A 14,324-nucleotide genomic window follows, 5' to 3' on the forward strand; every position below is an offset into this window, starting at 1 on the left:
ATAGATTCTTTGGGTGATCACAGATTCACGAAATAATTTTTATGTCTAATGTGTGGTGATTAAAGTGAGTAGCGGGAATTAGTCAAATCCGAAAGTGAGGTCACTAAATGTTAACCTTACTAATACTTTCAGCACACAGCCCGATACAATTAGCTTAGGATATGAACTGAGTTTGAAAACATTCATGGCACATTCGTGCTAAAGGTGGTCTGTACACGTGTCTTTTTTTTTTTTCTTTTCTTTTTTCTTAGAATAAAGTCGTTTCATACTTACATGTGTCCTGTGACTTTGGGGTTTTGGCTGTACTAAGCCTTATGTCACATGAAAAACGTAACAGAGGAATGTCTGGGCTGAGACCATGTGTAATGTAAAATAATATCACACCTGTAAAAAACTGGGAAAAATACATAAGAATGTGCGAAAAAAAAACCCCATACATGCACACACATGCACAAATATACATACGTCCATACAGTACCAGTCAAAAGTCTGGACACACCCTCTAATTCAACCTTTTTTCTTTATTTTTATTATTTTTATTTTCTACATTGCAGAACAATGCTGAAGCCATCAAAACTATGAAATAACACATATGGAATAATGCGGTAAACAAAAAAGTGTAGACAAAGCACAATGTAGAAAATAGTAAGACTAAAGAAAACCCCTTGAATGAGTAGGGGTGTCCAAACTTTTGACTGGTACTGCACATACATACATACATACATACATACATATGTATATAAGCCCTTAGGAAGCATGTGAGCACTTAACAGTCTTACTTGAACATACTGGTTTGTTTAAAACCATAGCTCAGTTTATGCTTAAACCTTGGCTGTTGAAGTAGGAAAGCCAGAAACTGCAATCTTGTCAGACCAGGTCTTTCTCGACCTGTACTGGACTAACACCTGGAGGGTATGCAAAGGCTGGGAGTCTTGAAAAGTAAAAAGAAAAAAAAGAGAGAGAGAGAGAGAGAGAGACGCACACACACACACACACACACACACACGTTCACAAAAGTAAACAGAATAACATCTTACATTTAATGATATCAAGCACTTTTCAGCTTTACTGTTATGTTGAAACCCAAAGTCAGCTATTTTTCCGAAAATTTAGCCGTTGAGGTTTTAGGGTAATAATGATATAGACTCTTTGCTCAGGAGAGAGTCTGTGTCATTTGCATAGGCCTATGTGCTCATTCACCCATTTTAGCTTAAACTTGACCAATACTCCTCATCATTACACACTATCCATTTCCAGGGTATGAATGGCATACTAAACAAAACTGGTAGACGAAACAACTCAAAGTTGTGTATTTAACCATTTTAAGAAAACTGTTGATTGATGAGATCATGAGAGCTAGCACTAATGTAAGAAATTATTCGTGTCAAAACGCACTGTGGATATGTTTGTGCAGTTTTGCTCCTACAAGAATAGGTGATTTTGTCACCACGCTTTGGCTGCTACAAAATGAAAATATTACACTGCTAGAACAGTTTAACTTAGCCTTGAGGAGACTGGATTCGTAACACCCGGGCAGCGGAGCAAAGTTCGTTTCTCTAGCCTATGGCTCGGGGCGCGCACACACCAAAGTAAGAAAAGAAAAAAACCTTAATCTACGGCCAGCTGTAGGCTACCACGTGTTGTGAGTATTAGGAGTCAGACGCTACAGCCTTGTCTGATTAGTTACATTGCAGAGCAATTACATTCTTTTGGGCCAGTGGGATAAAGGTCAGGTTGTGACGTTTGATTTATTAAGAGAGCGTGAATTTGGAAAGCAGAAGTGACAGAATCCCAGGAACAGAACGGGTTTGTAAAAACCTCAGTGATGTTGATATAAAGTACTGAAAGTAGTATTGTTTAAATATATGGTCCTGAACGCTCTGTTTCGCAACGTGCCAATAAACTGCCCAACAGAACCACAATTTCAGTACCATGGACAGAGCAGAAGACCACCGCGATGTCTTCCTTTTTTCCCCTGCTCTGCCCACGTCTTAGGCAGTCGTGTAGATTGGGTGCCATGATAAAAGTGGGTACTGGCCTGCTGAAATAGAAATAGGTCATGGAAAACAATTCTGCCATTGTACATCCTAATAGGACAGAGTGAAATGCTTCGATCCTAGATGTTAAATTTCACATTCATATGAGAAATGAGGGGTGTAGCGGGCTGAAACTCGCGTCTACACCTGCTCAGCGGTATTATCATTTTCAAGTTCTAGCGACCGCGTGTGCTGCCTCGGTCATATTCACCAGTTTCGCAATACGCAGGCGGTTATGTAAAACGCATGTTGCCGTTTTATTGCTCAGTGGCCAGTGTCAATACCTTTGCTATAATTTTCTGATTCGCGTGTAACTGGGTAGCACCCTTCGTGAATCTTGGGCGTTCAAAATTGCTCCCCTATATTTTGAGTAATTCGCCCACAGTAAGTGCCGTTAGACCGCCTAGAGATAAAGCACATTTGTGGTCACATGACTGCACCACTGTCTTGCGTTTGCACACACACACACACACGCGTGCACTCGTTCTTCCTGATATCCTAGAGCGGCCGTTGCCTCAATGTAAACAGCGTGTGGCTGTGCTTTGTTACCGAAAATCAGCGGATTGTGTCCAACCCGCCATGCCATGGATATTCTGTGGCAGTACCAGTTCAGGATAATTCTACTTGGGGACTCAACCGTCGGGAAATCGTCTTTGCTTAAACGGTTCACGGACGGAATATACAGCGATGTGGCTGATCCAACGGTCGGTGTAGATTTTTACGCTCGCTCCTTAGAGATCGAGTCGGGTGTGAAAATAAAGCTGCAGTTGTGGGATACTGCTGGTCAAGAACGGTTTAGGTGAGCTCTCTATCAATCAATAGCTCTGAAATGCCATTGTTTAAAATGATCAAATATTAATTGATAATGTGCCTATGAGAGTATGTGAAAACAGGAATCCATACAGACACGTACTGACACTGACAACCGAGTATAAATGCACGATTTAGCCAGTTGGAAGCAATTATACCTTTATTACTAATGATATTTCAAAACGCTCCGGCCCGTGTTTGGGTTTCATCTTCTTAGCCCACAATAACCACATATCCATCACATTGGGGCTTCTCAAAGGCATCTGTCGATGGGTGAGAGCCTCGTTTTGATGCTGTTATTTGTATTACATAAATTCTCGCTGTAAACATTCGTTTACAGATTCAGAACACAATTTGAGCATGCGGTTGTTATAAGCTCTATGAGCAATAGGCTATTTCCTGTCAAGATGAATGCAGTCTGAACGGGTGTAAGCCTGTTTTTCCTGCGCGTCAGCCTACTGTTTTTTGAAGACAATTCCAAAGCTGTCGCGAATAGCGCACTCTGTGTTCATATTAAACAGTCGTCGGTGAGCAGAGTAGATGAATGAGGTAAACAAACCATCTTCATTCACTTATTCAGTGACTCCCGCAGGCGGGTCACTCTGATTCACCATCAAAGCTACGTCTTACACAACTGCCCCCGTAGACGCTTTCTCAGATGCTCTCAGATCATCCAATACTCTGATGTTACTGTGTTTAAAAGGATGCCTCGGGAACTGTGCAAATCGCTTGTTTTTTCTCTCGTCTGCCTTTGCTTAAAGGATGACAGGTGTACCTCCTCATAAGCGAACTGTCACAAACAGGTTTCCTTTCCTATGCATAATTAGCCTATCCCTTTTCTGGATTACAGTCAGGGTCAACTTTACTTTTGGTAATATTTACATGACAGGCTGAATAACATAAAACAGATTTAAGATTTAAAAAAAAAAAAATGTTAACAGATTAATGGTTAACAGTGGATATTGGGGTGGTGATGGTGGTGTTGGGTGGGGGAGTGGGTTTGGTTTCTGTGAGAAATCTGTAGAGGTTTAAAGCAGGACTTTTGTATATTTCCAAAAAATAAAAATGTGGTTTCACATTTTATGGTTAACGTTTAGATTTATTGTCATCGCTGCATGTTCCATCATAGCATGTAGTTTCACGCACATTCAGGAGTATCATTCATGTCATTTCCAATCATGTGACAAGTTTCTTGGGCAAGAACTGCTGTCAGCAGCTGAAGTTTTGCCTGTTGTTTAAAAGTGAAGAAAAAAACCCCAACATGTTAGGCCTAACTTTATTTACCAATGTTCTGAAGAACAGCATAAACACTGGTCTCCTCTCTCCTCCTCAGGTCTATCACGACCTCCTACTATCGTAACTCGGTGGGCGGTCTCTTAGTCTTTGACCTGACCAATCGCAAGACCTTCGACCACATACGGGAATGGCACCGGGAGGTCAGCGAGCACATACTGCCACATCACATGGTCTACATCCTGATTGGTCACAAGAGCGACCTCGGCCGTGACCGGAAGGTGACCCGGGACGAGGCGGAGCAGCTGGCGGCCGAGCTGGGCATCCGTTACGTGGAGACGTCGGCCAAGTGCAACAGCAACGTGGACCGGGCGTTTGAATTGCTCACGCGTGACATTTACGAGCTGATGAAGATGGGGGAGATCTCCACCAGGGACGGCTGGGACGGAGTCAAAAGCGGCCTCACTGCCAAGGTGCTCTACCCCGCCGAGGAAGAGACGGGCGAAAGAGAGAAGAGCTGCAACTGTTGACTCTCTCCCGCCGGCCCTTGCGTCACGGTCCTGTGTTTGTCTCCATTCTCCACACTCCCAGAGTTCCTCACGTCCACTTCCGCCTTCTGTCACGTCTCCGTGTGTGTGTGTGTCACCGTCCAGCCTGGGCGAGAGCCCCGGTCTTGGGACGCCGTCGCTCTCGTGCCCTGGCACGTCTTCTGTCCACGATGGCTCCATGTGATGGAAGGTGGACATGTTTTGATGCGAGATGAACGAAGTTACGAATCACACGCACGCTTGCACCTTTGCAGCGTGCCATGACTAAGAAGGCTTTGGTTTGGTATCTGTGGGCTTGGATGGACATGGTGCTTTTACTTCCGTGTAGCGGCAGTGGCCTCACCCCTCCCCCCCCCCCACCTCCCCACCCCACCCCACCCCACCCCACCCCGCCCCTGCAACACCTCAAGGGAACCGTTACTATTTTGGAATATCCTCTCTGACTCCAGAGCCTCTCACTTCTGAAATTACTGACACCGAACTGACGAGCAAGTACACAACTTGATCTCCCATCACGTGTCCTTTTTAGGGTGTTTGTCCAGGCTAAGTCCTGTAATTCTGAGCGTTTTTTTCTTTTTTCTTACTGTCTGCCGAAATAGTGGTTAGCAAATAATGATGGTTTAAGGAAGGTGGTACGATTTCCATCCGTGCCATTTTCCCTTTAATGACAATGACCTATCGACGTCTGTCTGACAGAAAAAGAAACATGGGTTGACATTTAGTAAGAGCGGTAAAACATTTAGTGAAAACAGTTTGATTGCAAACGACATGTTCTGGAAACCGCTAACGTCATCTGATTGCGGCTTTTGTGAAACTTTAAACATTAACAGTGACCGAATTCTGAAGTAACTGTTAGTGACTGTGGAATGTGACATTAGTTGTACATAGGTTTATTCAGAACTACCATTGGTTTGAAACTATCCCATCTTATCAGTTTTATGAGTAATTAGATGGAGGAGATGCAAATATTATTTGAGCTTGGTGGACGCCTGCAGAAATGGTTCCTCATTGGTTACTACCCTTACTATTACCACCCAGTTTTAACTGAATGCTGCACATGGATGATTGATGATTGGGTTGTTTAATATCATATGTGGATGCTACTAAAGAAATCCTACTTTACATCTAATCATATTTCCCATAGGTATCCCATTCCCCATTGCTAATGCCATATGTACACAAAAGAATTATGTATTTAACTTTACAACATATTATCTTTTCCACATATAAGTAATATTTTGTAATATTTCTGACACCATCTGTCCTGAATCACTGCCCCTGTTGTACAGGAAAAAAAAGAGAGGAAAAAACTGTATAGTTTAGATGCGAAATGGTGTTTTTGTCCAGTGTAATCGTGGACGTGAGTTTACTTTCCCACACAAATGTGATCCATTAGAGTCAAGCCAAACGCAGCAAATGAGTCCAGATCACCTGCTTCCATCTATAGCTGCATCTGTCTTTCACAGTTACAGCCCTGAGGGGTCTCCCCAGTCAAGTTGGGTGGAGTCATACCAACAATATTCCTTTCATGGAGAGAACAGCCGGACTGGGCTTAACCCCCCCCCCCCCCCCCCCCCCGCCCCCACCCTGCCCCCCTCCCAAAAACAAAAAAACAAAACAAAAAAAAGCCCCAAAACCGTTCATTTGGAAGTAAGCAGACTTGGTTTCTTTGGCCATGCTACTCACTAGACTTTATCCCCTACAAGAGTTGCCAAAATCATTAGCTACCTCCGTGGCTTAGTTTTAATGTTCAAGTTATTAAGGTCATTGTTAATATATACACCTGACAAACACCGTTTTCGGGCCAAATGAAAGCCATTGAGATGATTTGACAAAATCTGCCCTTTTTTATTCAGCAGATCTCATCCCAAAAACAGGAGTCCGGCAGTGACCTTTATACCAAATGACTCACATTTTTACACCAGATGGACATCTCCTTCGCTTTTCTGCCCAGTTGTTGTTTAGTTGTAAGCCAAGCAACTAGATGTCAGGTGCCAGATCATTGCAACCCCCCCCCCCCCCCCCCCCCCCCATCTGTGTCAGCACCTTTTACACTCAACCAGCTTGGTGTCCAAGGTGCCCGTGGAGTGTTTTTGTGCTATCTCCTCTGAATAGGCAGATACATTGATAATGACTCATTTTGCCTAGAAATCATCAGGGTGCTGCACATTTTGGCTTTGCTAAAGTTAGCAGTAGCAACCAGTGAAACTGGGTTTGGCTCTCTGTTGCCTTGGGCTGCATTGTGTGTGTTTGGTTGGTTTTTTTTTTTTTGCCCTTTTAGGTTGGATACCTAAAACAGACAGAAATATGGGTGTCACTGGGAGGGTGAAATTGAAACTGGTTTGGTCAGGATTTGTTGGGACTTCTTTTCGGAGCTCAATAACTCAAGATGGCTTAAAACAGTGTTTTTGCTCATCTGACTCACGTATTTATGTATGGCTGCATACTGATGTTTTATGGTTCCTCTGAATATTTCACAAAGTCAGATTAAATCCTTGGCTGAACTTTGAGTATTGCAGTGAACCGGAAATCTTTTTTTTTCTTTCCTCATCAACTCATCTGATTTGAGGTTTTTGTTGTGGAACATTGGTTGGCTCAGGTTGGTTAGTAGCTAAGCTGTGAGCCATTAGCCAAACCAAGAAGGTACTACTGATGAACTTAGAACTTCTGTCTGCATTATCTGTTGATTAATGCTTTGTTTGACTTCTGTCTGCATTATCTGTTGATTAATGCTTTGTTTGACAATCAGGTACGTATCAGACTTTTTCTCTTTTTTTCCTCATAGAAGCCAATCTACCAGGCAAGTCTTTTATAAGTCAAAAGTGCTAACGTCGGTGTGCTCAAGAAATGAACCGACTATTTCAAAACCATTTCCTCTTCCTGCGTTTTCACCACGAAAACATGTTATGCTCAGTGTTTTGATGAGTAATAACATTTGTTTTTGTTTATTTCCTGTAAAACTTCATTACAAAGGCTTTCAGCACTGCTCTTGTCTCTGCTGTTAGCAGCAAGAAATGAACCGGAAAATTTCTCGTTCCTCTTAAGCATGAACCAAGAGGTCATTCAACGGGCCCCCTCTTGTCCAGCTTGAAGAATTAGACCTAATTAGAATCAGATACAAGAATTTAAAACACACCAAACTCAGCCCTGGCCTGTTCAAGGAGACCACACCTAAACTCTCTGTGTTCTCTGTCTGTGTGTTCATTAAAAGTCAAATACTCCTGAGAAAAGGCAAAAGGCTACTTCACGCTGTTTTGAAACTTGATCATGAGATGACAGGCAGACAAGAAATTGCTACGGCGAATAAAAAAATCCCAAAAAACAAAGAACGTCCCGTTAAATGCTGAGGTCGAACCAATGCCAATGTAGTAATCATCCCTGTGTTTCTCTGTCTGGTTTTAGTGTGCCACCGATAAGCAGGGTTTCTTTTGTATTGCTATATTTTATAAAGCAGTCCAACAGATGTGCTCTAAATAAAATGCTATATTTGGTGCATGTAAAAGTCTTCATTTGAAAAGGGTATGGACAAAACTGAATGGATAGATGGATGGATGGATGGATGGATGGATGGATGGATAGATGGATGGATGGATGCATGGATGGATAGATGGATGGATGGATGCATGGATGGATGATGAATGAGTCAATAGAGGCCCATTGGCACTTTGGACGATAACAATGTAAGCATCACTGCCTGACATTCTGAATTTCTCTGTTAGCTTCTCAGCTAACCAGTGAACTGATCATTAGTCACACGGGTTGAAGCATTTGTTTGTTGGCCAACAGAAAGGAGGGCGTCGGCTTCGGAGCCGTGGTTTTCCTGACCTCAACATCGCAGACGCTTGTGTTAACAGGATTACCATTAGGACGAATGTTACTGTGCTAACTGATTCAAACAATACGGGGAACTTTGGTTCTTGCACACGAGGAACTAAGTTCCAGTGGCAAGAGGGGCCTGATCAGGAGAGCGAATGAGAATTTTGGCTAAGAAGGACACTGTTAATCCCACTGGCCCATGACAACAGCTGTGACATTAAAATAATAAAAAAATGTGCTTGAAATGTGTGTAGCTTGCAAAACAATGGACAAAATGTCAATATATTGTCAAAATGATCATAGTATATCATAGTTGATGATGGACATTTCATTGCACCGAAAAGAAATAAACAACAAACACTGAACGATAAATATCCATGTTTGTTTCACTGTTGGAAATAAGCTGTGGAAAAATGTTGAAACTGGCTGGACTGAACTTCTCCAGTTCTGGTGCAACAAGATGTTTGTCTTCACTGACATTTTCTGCAGTAGAGTTTCAAGAACACAGAAGGGCATGGATTTTACACAAGTAGATATATTTTTGTGGTACCCCCCACCCCCCCACCCGCTCTTAGATACATGAGGGATTTAGAATTTGCAAGTATTAAATTTTTGATCCAAAAAAAAAAAAATCATTCTGGGTCAAATGTGCTGGCGCCCTCCAGTGGTTTGATTGTAGAAATGCAGACGTGACCCACATAGAGAGGACTGTAGAAGTTTGCTAAAAAATATTGTTTGGCTTGTCGGGTGCGATTGACTAAAAGCATGATCCTTAGATAGAAAAAGCATTATAAAAATGCTACAGGAAGTGGCACTTGCACAGGTGTTCAAAGTGTCCACTGATTTCAGCAAACCTTCCCTTGGCTCCAAAGCTTTGTCATCCTGCTGTCCTTTCCTTCAATATTCCCGGGCAAAAGGATATACACTGCAATATTTAGTGTGATAAACTGCTAAATAAAACCCATGGTATAAAAGGAGAAACAGGCAGAATTTTGGAAATAACAATGATTTTAGTTGTTCTTAGAATATACTGTGAGATGAACATGGATTTTTATCGTTTTATTATTATTAATATTATCCTTGTTGTAATTTACATTGTGTGGCTGAAAAGAGATCACCACTAATACTTTTAATTACACTCCTTTCTTCTCAGTTTGAGATTACTAGTTTCACTGGTAATTCCCTTATGCACACACATCCAGCCCAGCACAAATGGCCCATTTTACACAATGGGAAGGAAAGCTCACATGCTTGATGTTGTAACGAACTGAAGGAAAAGAAAAGAAAAGAAAAGAAAAACTACTAAGGTAATACCTTGTCTGAGTTCTGATGTACATTAAGCTATTAGAGCTTTGCAAAGATGTCAGTTTATTTGCCTTGTGATTTGATTATGTGTGGAGTAAAATAAAGACCAACGGTGGAAAAAAAAATAAGATGTCCCCTGCTTTCTCTGTATGCACTAAGTGTGATGCATTTTGCTCTAATGCTGGTGACCATATTGACTTAACGTATTACAGGGCAGCTCCAGTGATTAATCCAGTCAGTCGTATTTAGGACCCATAAGTAGGGGCTGTATGTATCAAATCTCATTCAGTGGGAGTGCTGATCTAGGACAGTTTTGCTTCTCTTTCTAGCTATGGCAAATGCAACTATACAGCTGCACCTTATCTGATCCTAGATCAGCCCTGTTACTTTGAGATTGAGGTATGAAGTCCCAGACTATCTACGTGGAGAGAACCCTTGGTCATTTGATGACTGGTAAGAGAAAGGCAGTCAAAGCATCGCATGTGTCTTATTTCCGTTTCTTTAATGTGTCAAAATCGTATGAATAAACCGTTGGGTTATTATTTAGATTACACACCCCTTCTTTACGTGATTACTTTTTGAACATTACATATTTTTACCAGTGAAAGACTTTATTAAAAGACCAAAGTTAACGCGACGTATTTATATTCTCTGATTCGTTACGACATACGTCTATCACCATGGACCAATCATGTTTCAGGATTTCGCGTCCCCTATCCCATCATGCTTTGGTATTCTCTATTGAAAGAAATATAATCGTTAATATATTTCGCTATTTTCGGAGAAAATCAACAGAGCAGCTCATTACAGTGTTATAGCACTTGCAAAGTTTCTATAGCATTGAAATAATTTGCACAAGTAGTGCATACTACACACCGTTCTTAAGATGCCTAGACAGTCTGAAACGGTGGCGCATGTTCCGAAGCGAAGTTTTAAAAAGGGCATCTGCTTTGTCTGGCACAGTAGGGAAAGGGACTCTCTGACCTTACTGCGGAATCGCAATCAAGAGATTTCGGATGCATAATTTTTAATAACCGGGACTGCTGATGGTCGTTTACCTCGGCGTCCCACTTATATTGGTTAAAAACAGAGACTCAAATTACATAAATTCATCAGCTGTTAGTTGAAATCGATAAAAGATAATTACAATTGTTACTCACATTTTGAGGTGAGGCAGTCTTACTGAGGGATGCTGTAATTAGGTACTGTATTATAAAAGTTTGTATTCTATAACTATTCGTATTACATTACAGGACATAAGTCTAACATTGCAGAGACGTGCTAAGTGAAATGGGGTTCGTTGTAGTGATCGATGCAGAGGAAATAACCTGCTTGACAGAATTCATTACGAACGCTTTAGATATTGCAAAGACCACGTTCACATACCACAATCTCAACCAAAAAATACGTCACTTATCTAACTAGGGATCCTAAACACAGCTATTTGTTACTATCCGCACTGAAACTTTAAAGGTTTATTCAAAGTATAACGCGCTACAGGCAAATTTCACATACAAATGCGTTTTCAACTGGAGTCCACGGTTAGCGCCTTGTGCATTGGCACGGTTGGAACAGGGACGAGCATTACCAGGAAGTCTAGCCCTTCTAACTGCGCATGATCATGAGCCTTTGAGAAATGTAAGGATGTGTTCGACGTCGTTGCAAAAGGGTAAGACAAATCAACCCAATACTTTGCTGTTTAAATGTTTTTTCTCGTTGCAAACTCTTCCACGACGCGCAAATACAGGTTTTGCGAAGATCTGGTGGGGAGGGAGGGTACCTGAAGTTATTACTGCGGACGCAGCGCAGCAACGTCGCCGCCGCCGCGTTCTGTTAGTGTACGTGCCGCCGCACAGGGAGACGTCATTTTGAGGGGGAGTTTTAGGAATTGAGAAAAAGCATACACACATCACATACACATTTATCAAACGCACATTTACATACGCGCACGACGAACATGCACAGTTACCTATTCCTCGTACACGCACATATATACATGCACTCGGACAACAAACACACCCCCACAGACACACTTACATACACACGACGTTTATACGCATTTAGTTATCACGCACATATTCACATACATAAGGCGAAAGGGCGTTACATGCAACTAGCACGTACCAAAGGACTGGCAGTTATTCGAATGCAGTTCGAAATCCCTTTGGAATATGATCGTTGGTGTCAGTAACGTTAGCTTAGCATATTAGCTTCAGAGGATAATGGTAACACAGTTGGGAGAAATGGCGCAGCAAGTTGTTAACTCTGCTAGCAAGCTAACGTTAGCCAAAATGAACTAGGGCACAGTTTACCCCTATACAACCACCTTTTTCAGGCTTCTTAAATTGTTAACCTGCAAGCCATCGTCGTGGTCACATGGGCAGTAAAATGACCAAAGTACTGGTAATGCGTTAAAAACGCTTTATAGATTACATCATGTTACAACTTGTAAGTTATCCTACATGTCAGCTGGTCAAGTTACTCGCTGCTTACTAATAAACCTGCTTCAAGAGTGAATTACTCAATATTTCATTCTGTCGGCATATTTCTATGAATGCTTGCAACTACAGTTTTGCAACAAACATGAGAGTTCACGGACTTTGCTCGTCAGGAAGTATATTAATTGTGTTGATCATTAAATAAAGGGACCATTGATGGTACGCTGTTAGCCCAAAGTTAAAATAAATAAAATCTTGTATTCCACATATATTTTGATCCGCAGTTTACCTGTTTTCATAACCACTGGGGCTGTATCTTTTCGCTTCTCGTACAAAGCGATGTAGTTTACTAAAATACAATGAAGCGTGACTCGATGTCCGGTGTACGGTAATGGAACGCCACACACGACCCAAAAGCCCTGTGCTGGTTGTTTTGACAACACACCCTGCACTCCATCCTGTACGCAAGAGACACGGGATTAGCTGGCAGCAAAAAGTTGTCAATAAATTCGGCAGTCCTTGCATACTATACCTAAGGAGGCAATAAAAACACATCAGAATCACCCCTAAGCACAGTCTGTTCGTTTACAAAGACTGAAAAATTCCTCCTTTAGAGTAGCATAAATTACTCTGAAGGATTTCCATTGAGTTGCTTGTGTTGTTTTGAACTCATTGATAACTTGACCGAAGCCCTGACTAAAGAACTTAAGTATGTCACACTGTTGTTTGTGTGTTATTTGTTGTATTGCTTATGTCAGCGTCTGGACAGGAAAACAGTTACAGGCAGAGTTCAAAGATGATCAGTTTGTTAAGAAACGCCTGAACTGTAAGTCACTTCTCAAAAATGATTTCTGGTAAAACCACAAATGTTTTTCTCGTCTGTCACACCAGTGTAACAGGAGAGGACGATGGCGAATGTTGACGTCTCCATGTCCATGGGGGACATGATGGTGGTGAAGACTGTGGAGAGAGAGGAAGTTGGAGAGCCGGACGACAGCGGCAAGACGCAGGTCATCCTCGAGCTTCAGCCAATCACAGCCGGGTATGTACAGTACCGCCGTCCCTCGTCACCGCGACGACACAGGAGGCCTGCGCTGTACCATCTGATTTCATGTAGTTCCTGCCTCAGTAACAGATGAAATTGACGCCCATGGATGGCTCTAATATTCGTGCATAATTACGTCCCTTATAATGAAGTCTTAACATCCTCCCAAAAGGCATGTTCTCTCACCAAAGATTATTTGAAAAGTAAAAAAAAAAAAAGAGAGAGAGAGAAGAAGTGTATTAACTTTTTGTTGAGACAGTTGTCGTTGATTGTTGAATCGTGATACAACAGCACTGTGGCCTTTAAAAGACACTGTGAATTCCTGACATGGTTTGGTGAGTTTGACTACATCTCTCTCTCTCTCTCTTTAGGACTGAGGATGAAACAGGCGAGGCAGATACGACAGTGATTGACGTGGAGACTCCGGGTTAGCGTTTTTTTTTTTTTTTAACTCAAAGTTTCTGTCATACAAGGACTAAACGCTCAAACCAAGTTGCTTAACTTTGACCAAAAACGATTGAGCTTTTCATTCTCAACGAGCCATTTTATAATAAGAGTCATTTGAAACTATATATTTTGATTCAGGCGTGTTGCTAGAAACAAAACAAAACAAAAAAAACCAATGTAACGTGATGTTCTCATGAGGATTGTAAGAGTTGTTTCAAATGTTTAAGAATGTGAGATAGTACTGTGTGTGACTCTATGGTTTTCACTTTCAGCGTCCCAACACCCACATGTGTTTTGTAGTCAGCGTATGTCTCTCTAAACCGAAACCAAAGGGCTTAGAATATGAACTGTGGCTGTGACTCTGTGTGTGTGTGTGTGTGTTTTCAGAGGAAGTCCATGCCGAGGGAGAAGATGTCGAGATAGGCTATCCCATTACGTGTGGGGAGAGCAAAGCCATCCTTCTGTTCAAGAAATTCGTTTGCCCGGGAATCAACGTCAAATGCGTGAAGGCAAGTTCTGGTTCCAGGTTCCAGGTTCAAATGAGTTACATGTAGTTTATGAAAACATGACAAAACGCGATCCACGCGTTACGGAAGGGACGGTCATCGCACAATAACAGCTACACAAAAATTTGCAACAGCTGTGC

General features: G+C 41.9%; 2 protein-coding genes and 1 non-coding gene across 3 annotated transcripts in view; all 3 read left to right on the forward strand.

The window, feature by feature from the left end:
- The first annotated feature begins 2,611 nt into the window (after positions 1 to 2,611).
- Positions 2,612 to 4,609, forward strand: rab42a (RAB42, member RAS oncogene family a). The gene is made up of 2 exons (XM_030789337.1): positions 2,612 to 2,835; positions 4,180 to 4,609. The coding sequence occupies exons 1-2, from the start codon at positions 2,621 to 2,623 to the stop codon at positions 4,607 to 4,609; spliced, it is 645 nt and encodes a 214-aa protein (XP_030645197.1). The 5' UTR covers positions 2,612 to 2,620.
- Positions 4,610 to 10,682: 6,073 nt separating this feature from the next.
- LOC115825837 (U11 spliceosomal RNA) lies at positions 10,683 to 10,818 on the forward strand. Its single transcript, XR_004025792.1, has one exon. It is a non-coding gene; the product is annotated as a U11 spliceosomal RNA (small nuclear RNA).
- Positions 10,819 to 13,094: 2,276 nt separating this feature from the next.
- The window catches only part of gmeb1 (glucocorticoid modulatory element binding protein 1), a 6,072-nt gene continuing 4,842 nt past the window's right edge, over positions 13,095 to 14,324 (forward strand). The window contains exons 1-3 of the mRNA XM_030789230.1: positions 13,095 to 13,228; positions 13,603 to 13,658; positions 14,066 to 14,187. Coding sequence (XP_030645090.1) covers positions 13,095 to 13,228; positions 13,603 to 13,658; positions 14,066 to 14,187 — 312 coding nt within the window. The remainder of the gene's footprint in view (positions 13,229 to 13,602; positions 13,659 to 14,065; positions 14,188 to 14,324) is intronic.

This window comes from Chanos chanos, chromosome 12 (genome assembly GCF_902362185.1).
Source record: "Chanos chanos chromosome 12, fChaCha1.1, whole genome shotgun sequence".
NCBI lineage: Eukaryota > Metazoa > Chordata > Actinopteri > Gonorynchiformes > Chanidae > Chanos > Chanos chanos.

Excerpts from the sequence above, each read along its gene's own strand:
- rab42a (XM_030789337.1), top strand. The coding sequence starts at position 2,621 with ATGGATATTCTGTGGCAGTACCAGTTCAGGATAATTCTACTTGGGGAC. Across the intron at positions 2,836-4,179 it reads GCTGGTCAAGAACGGTTTAG|GTCTATCACGACCTCCTACT; the intron begins GTGAGCTCTCTA and ends TCTCCTCCTCAG.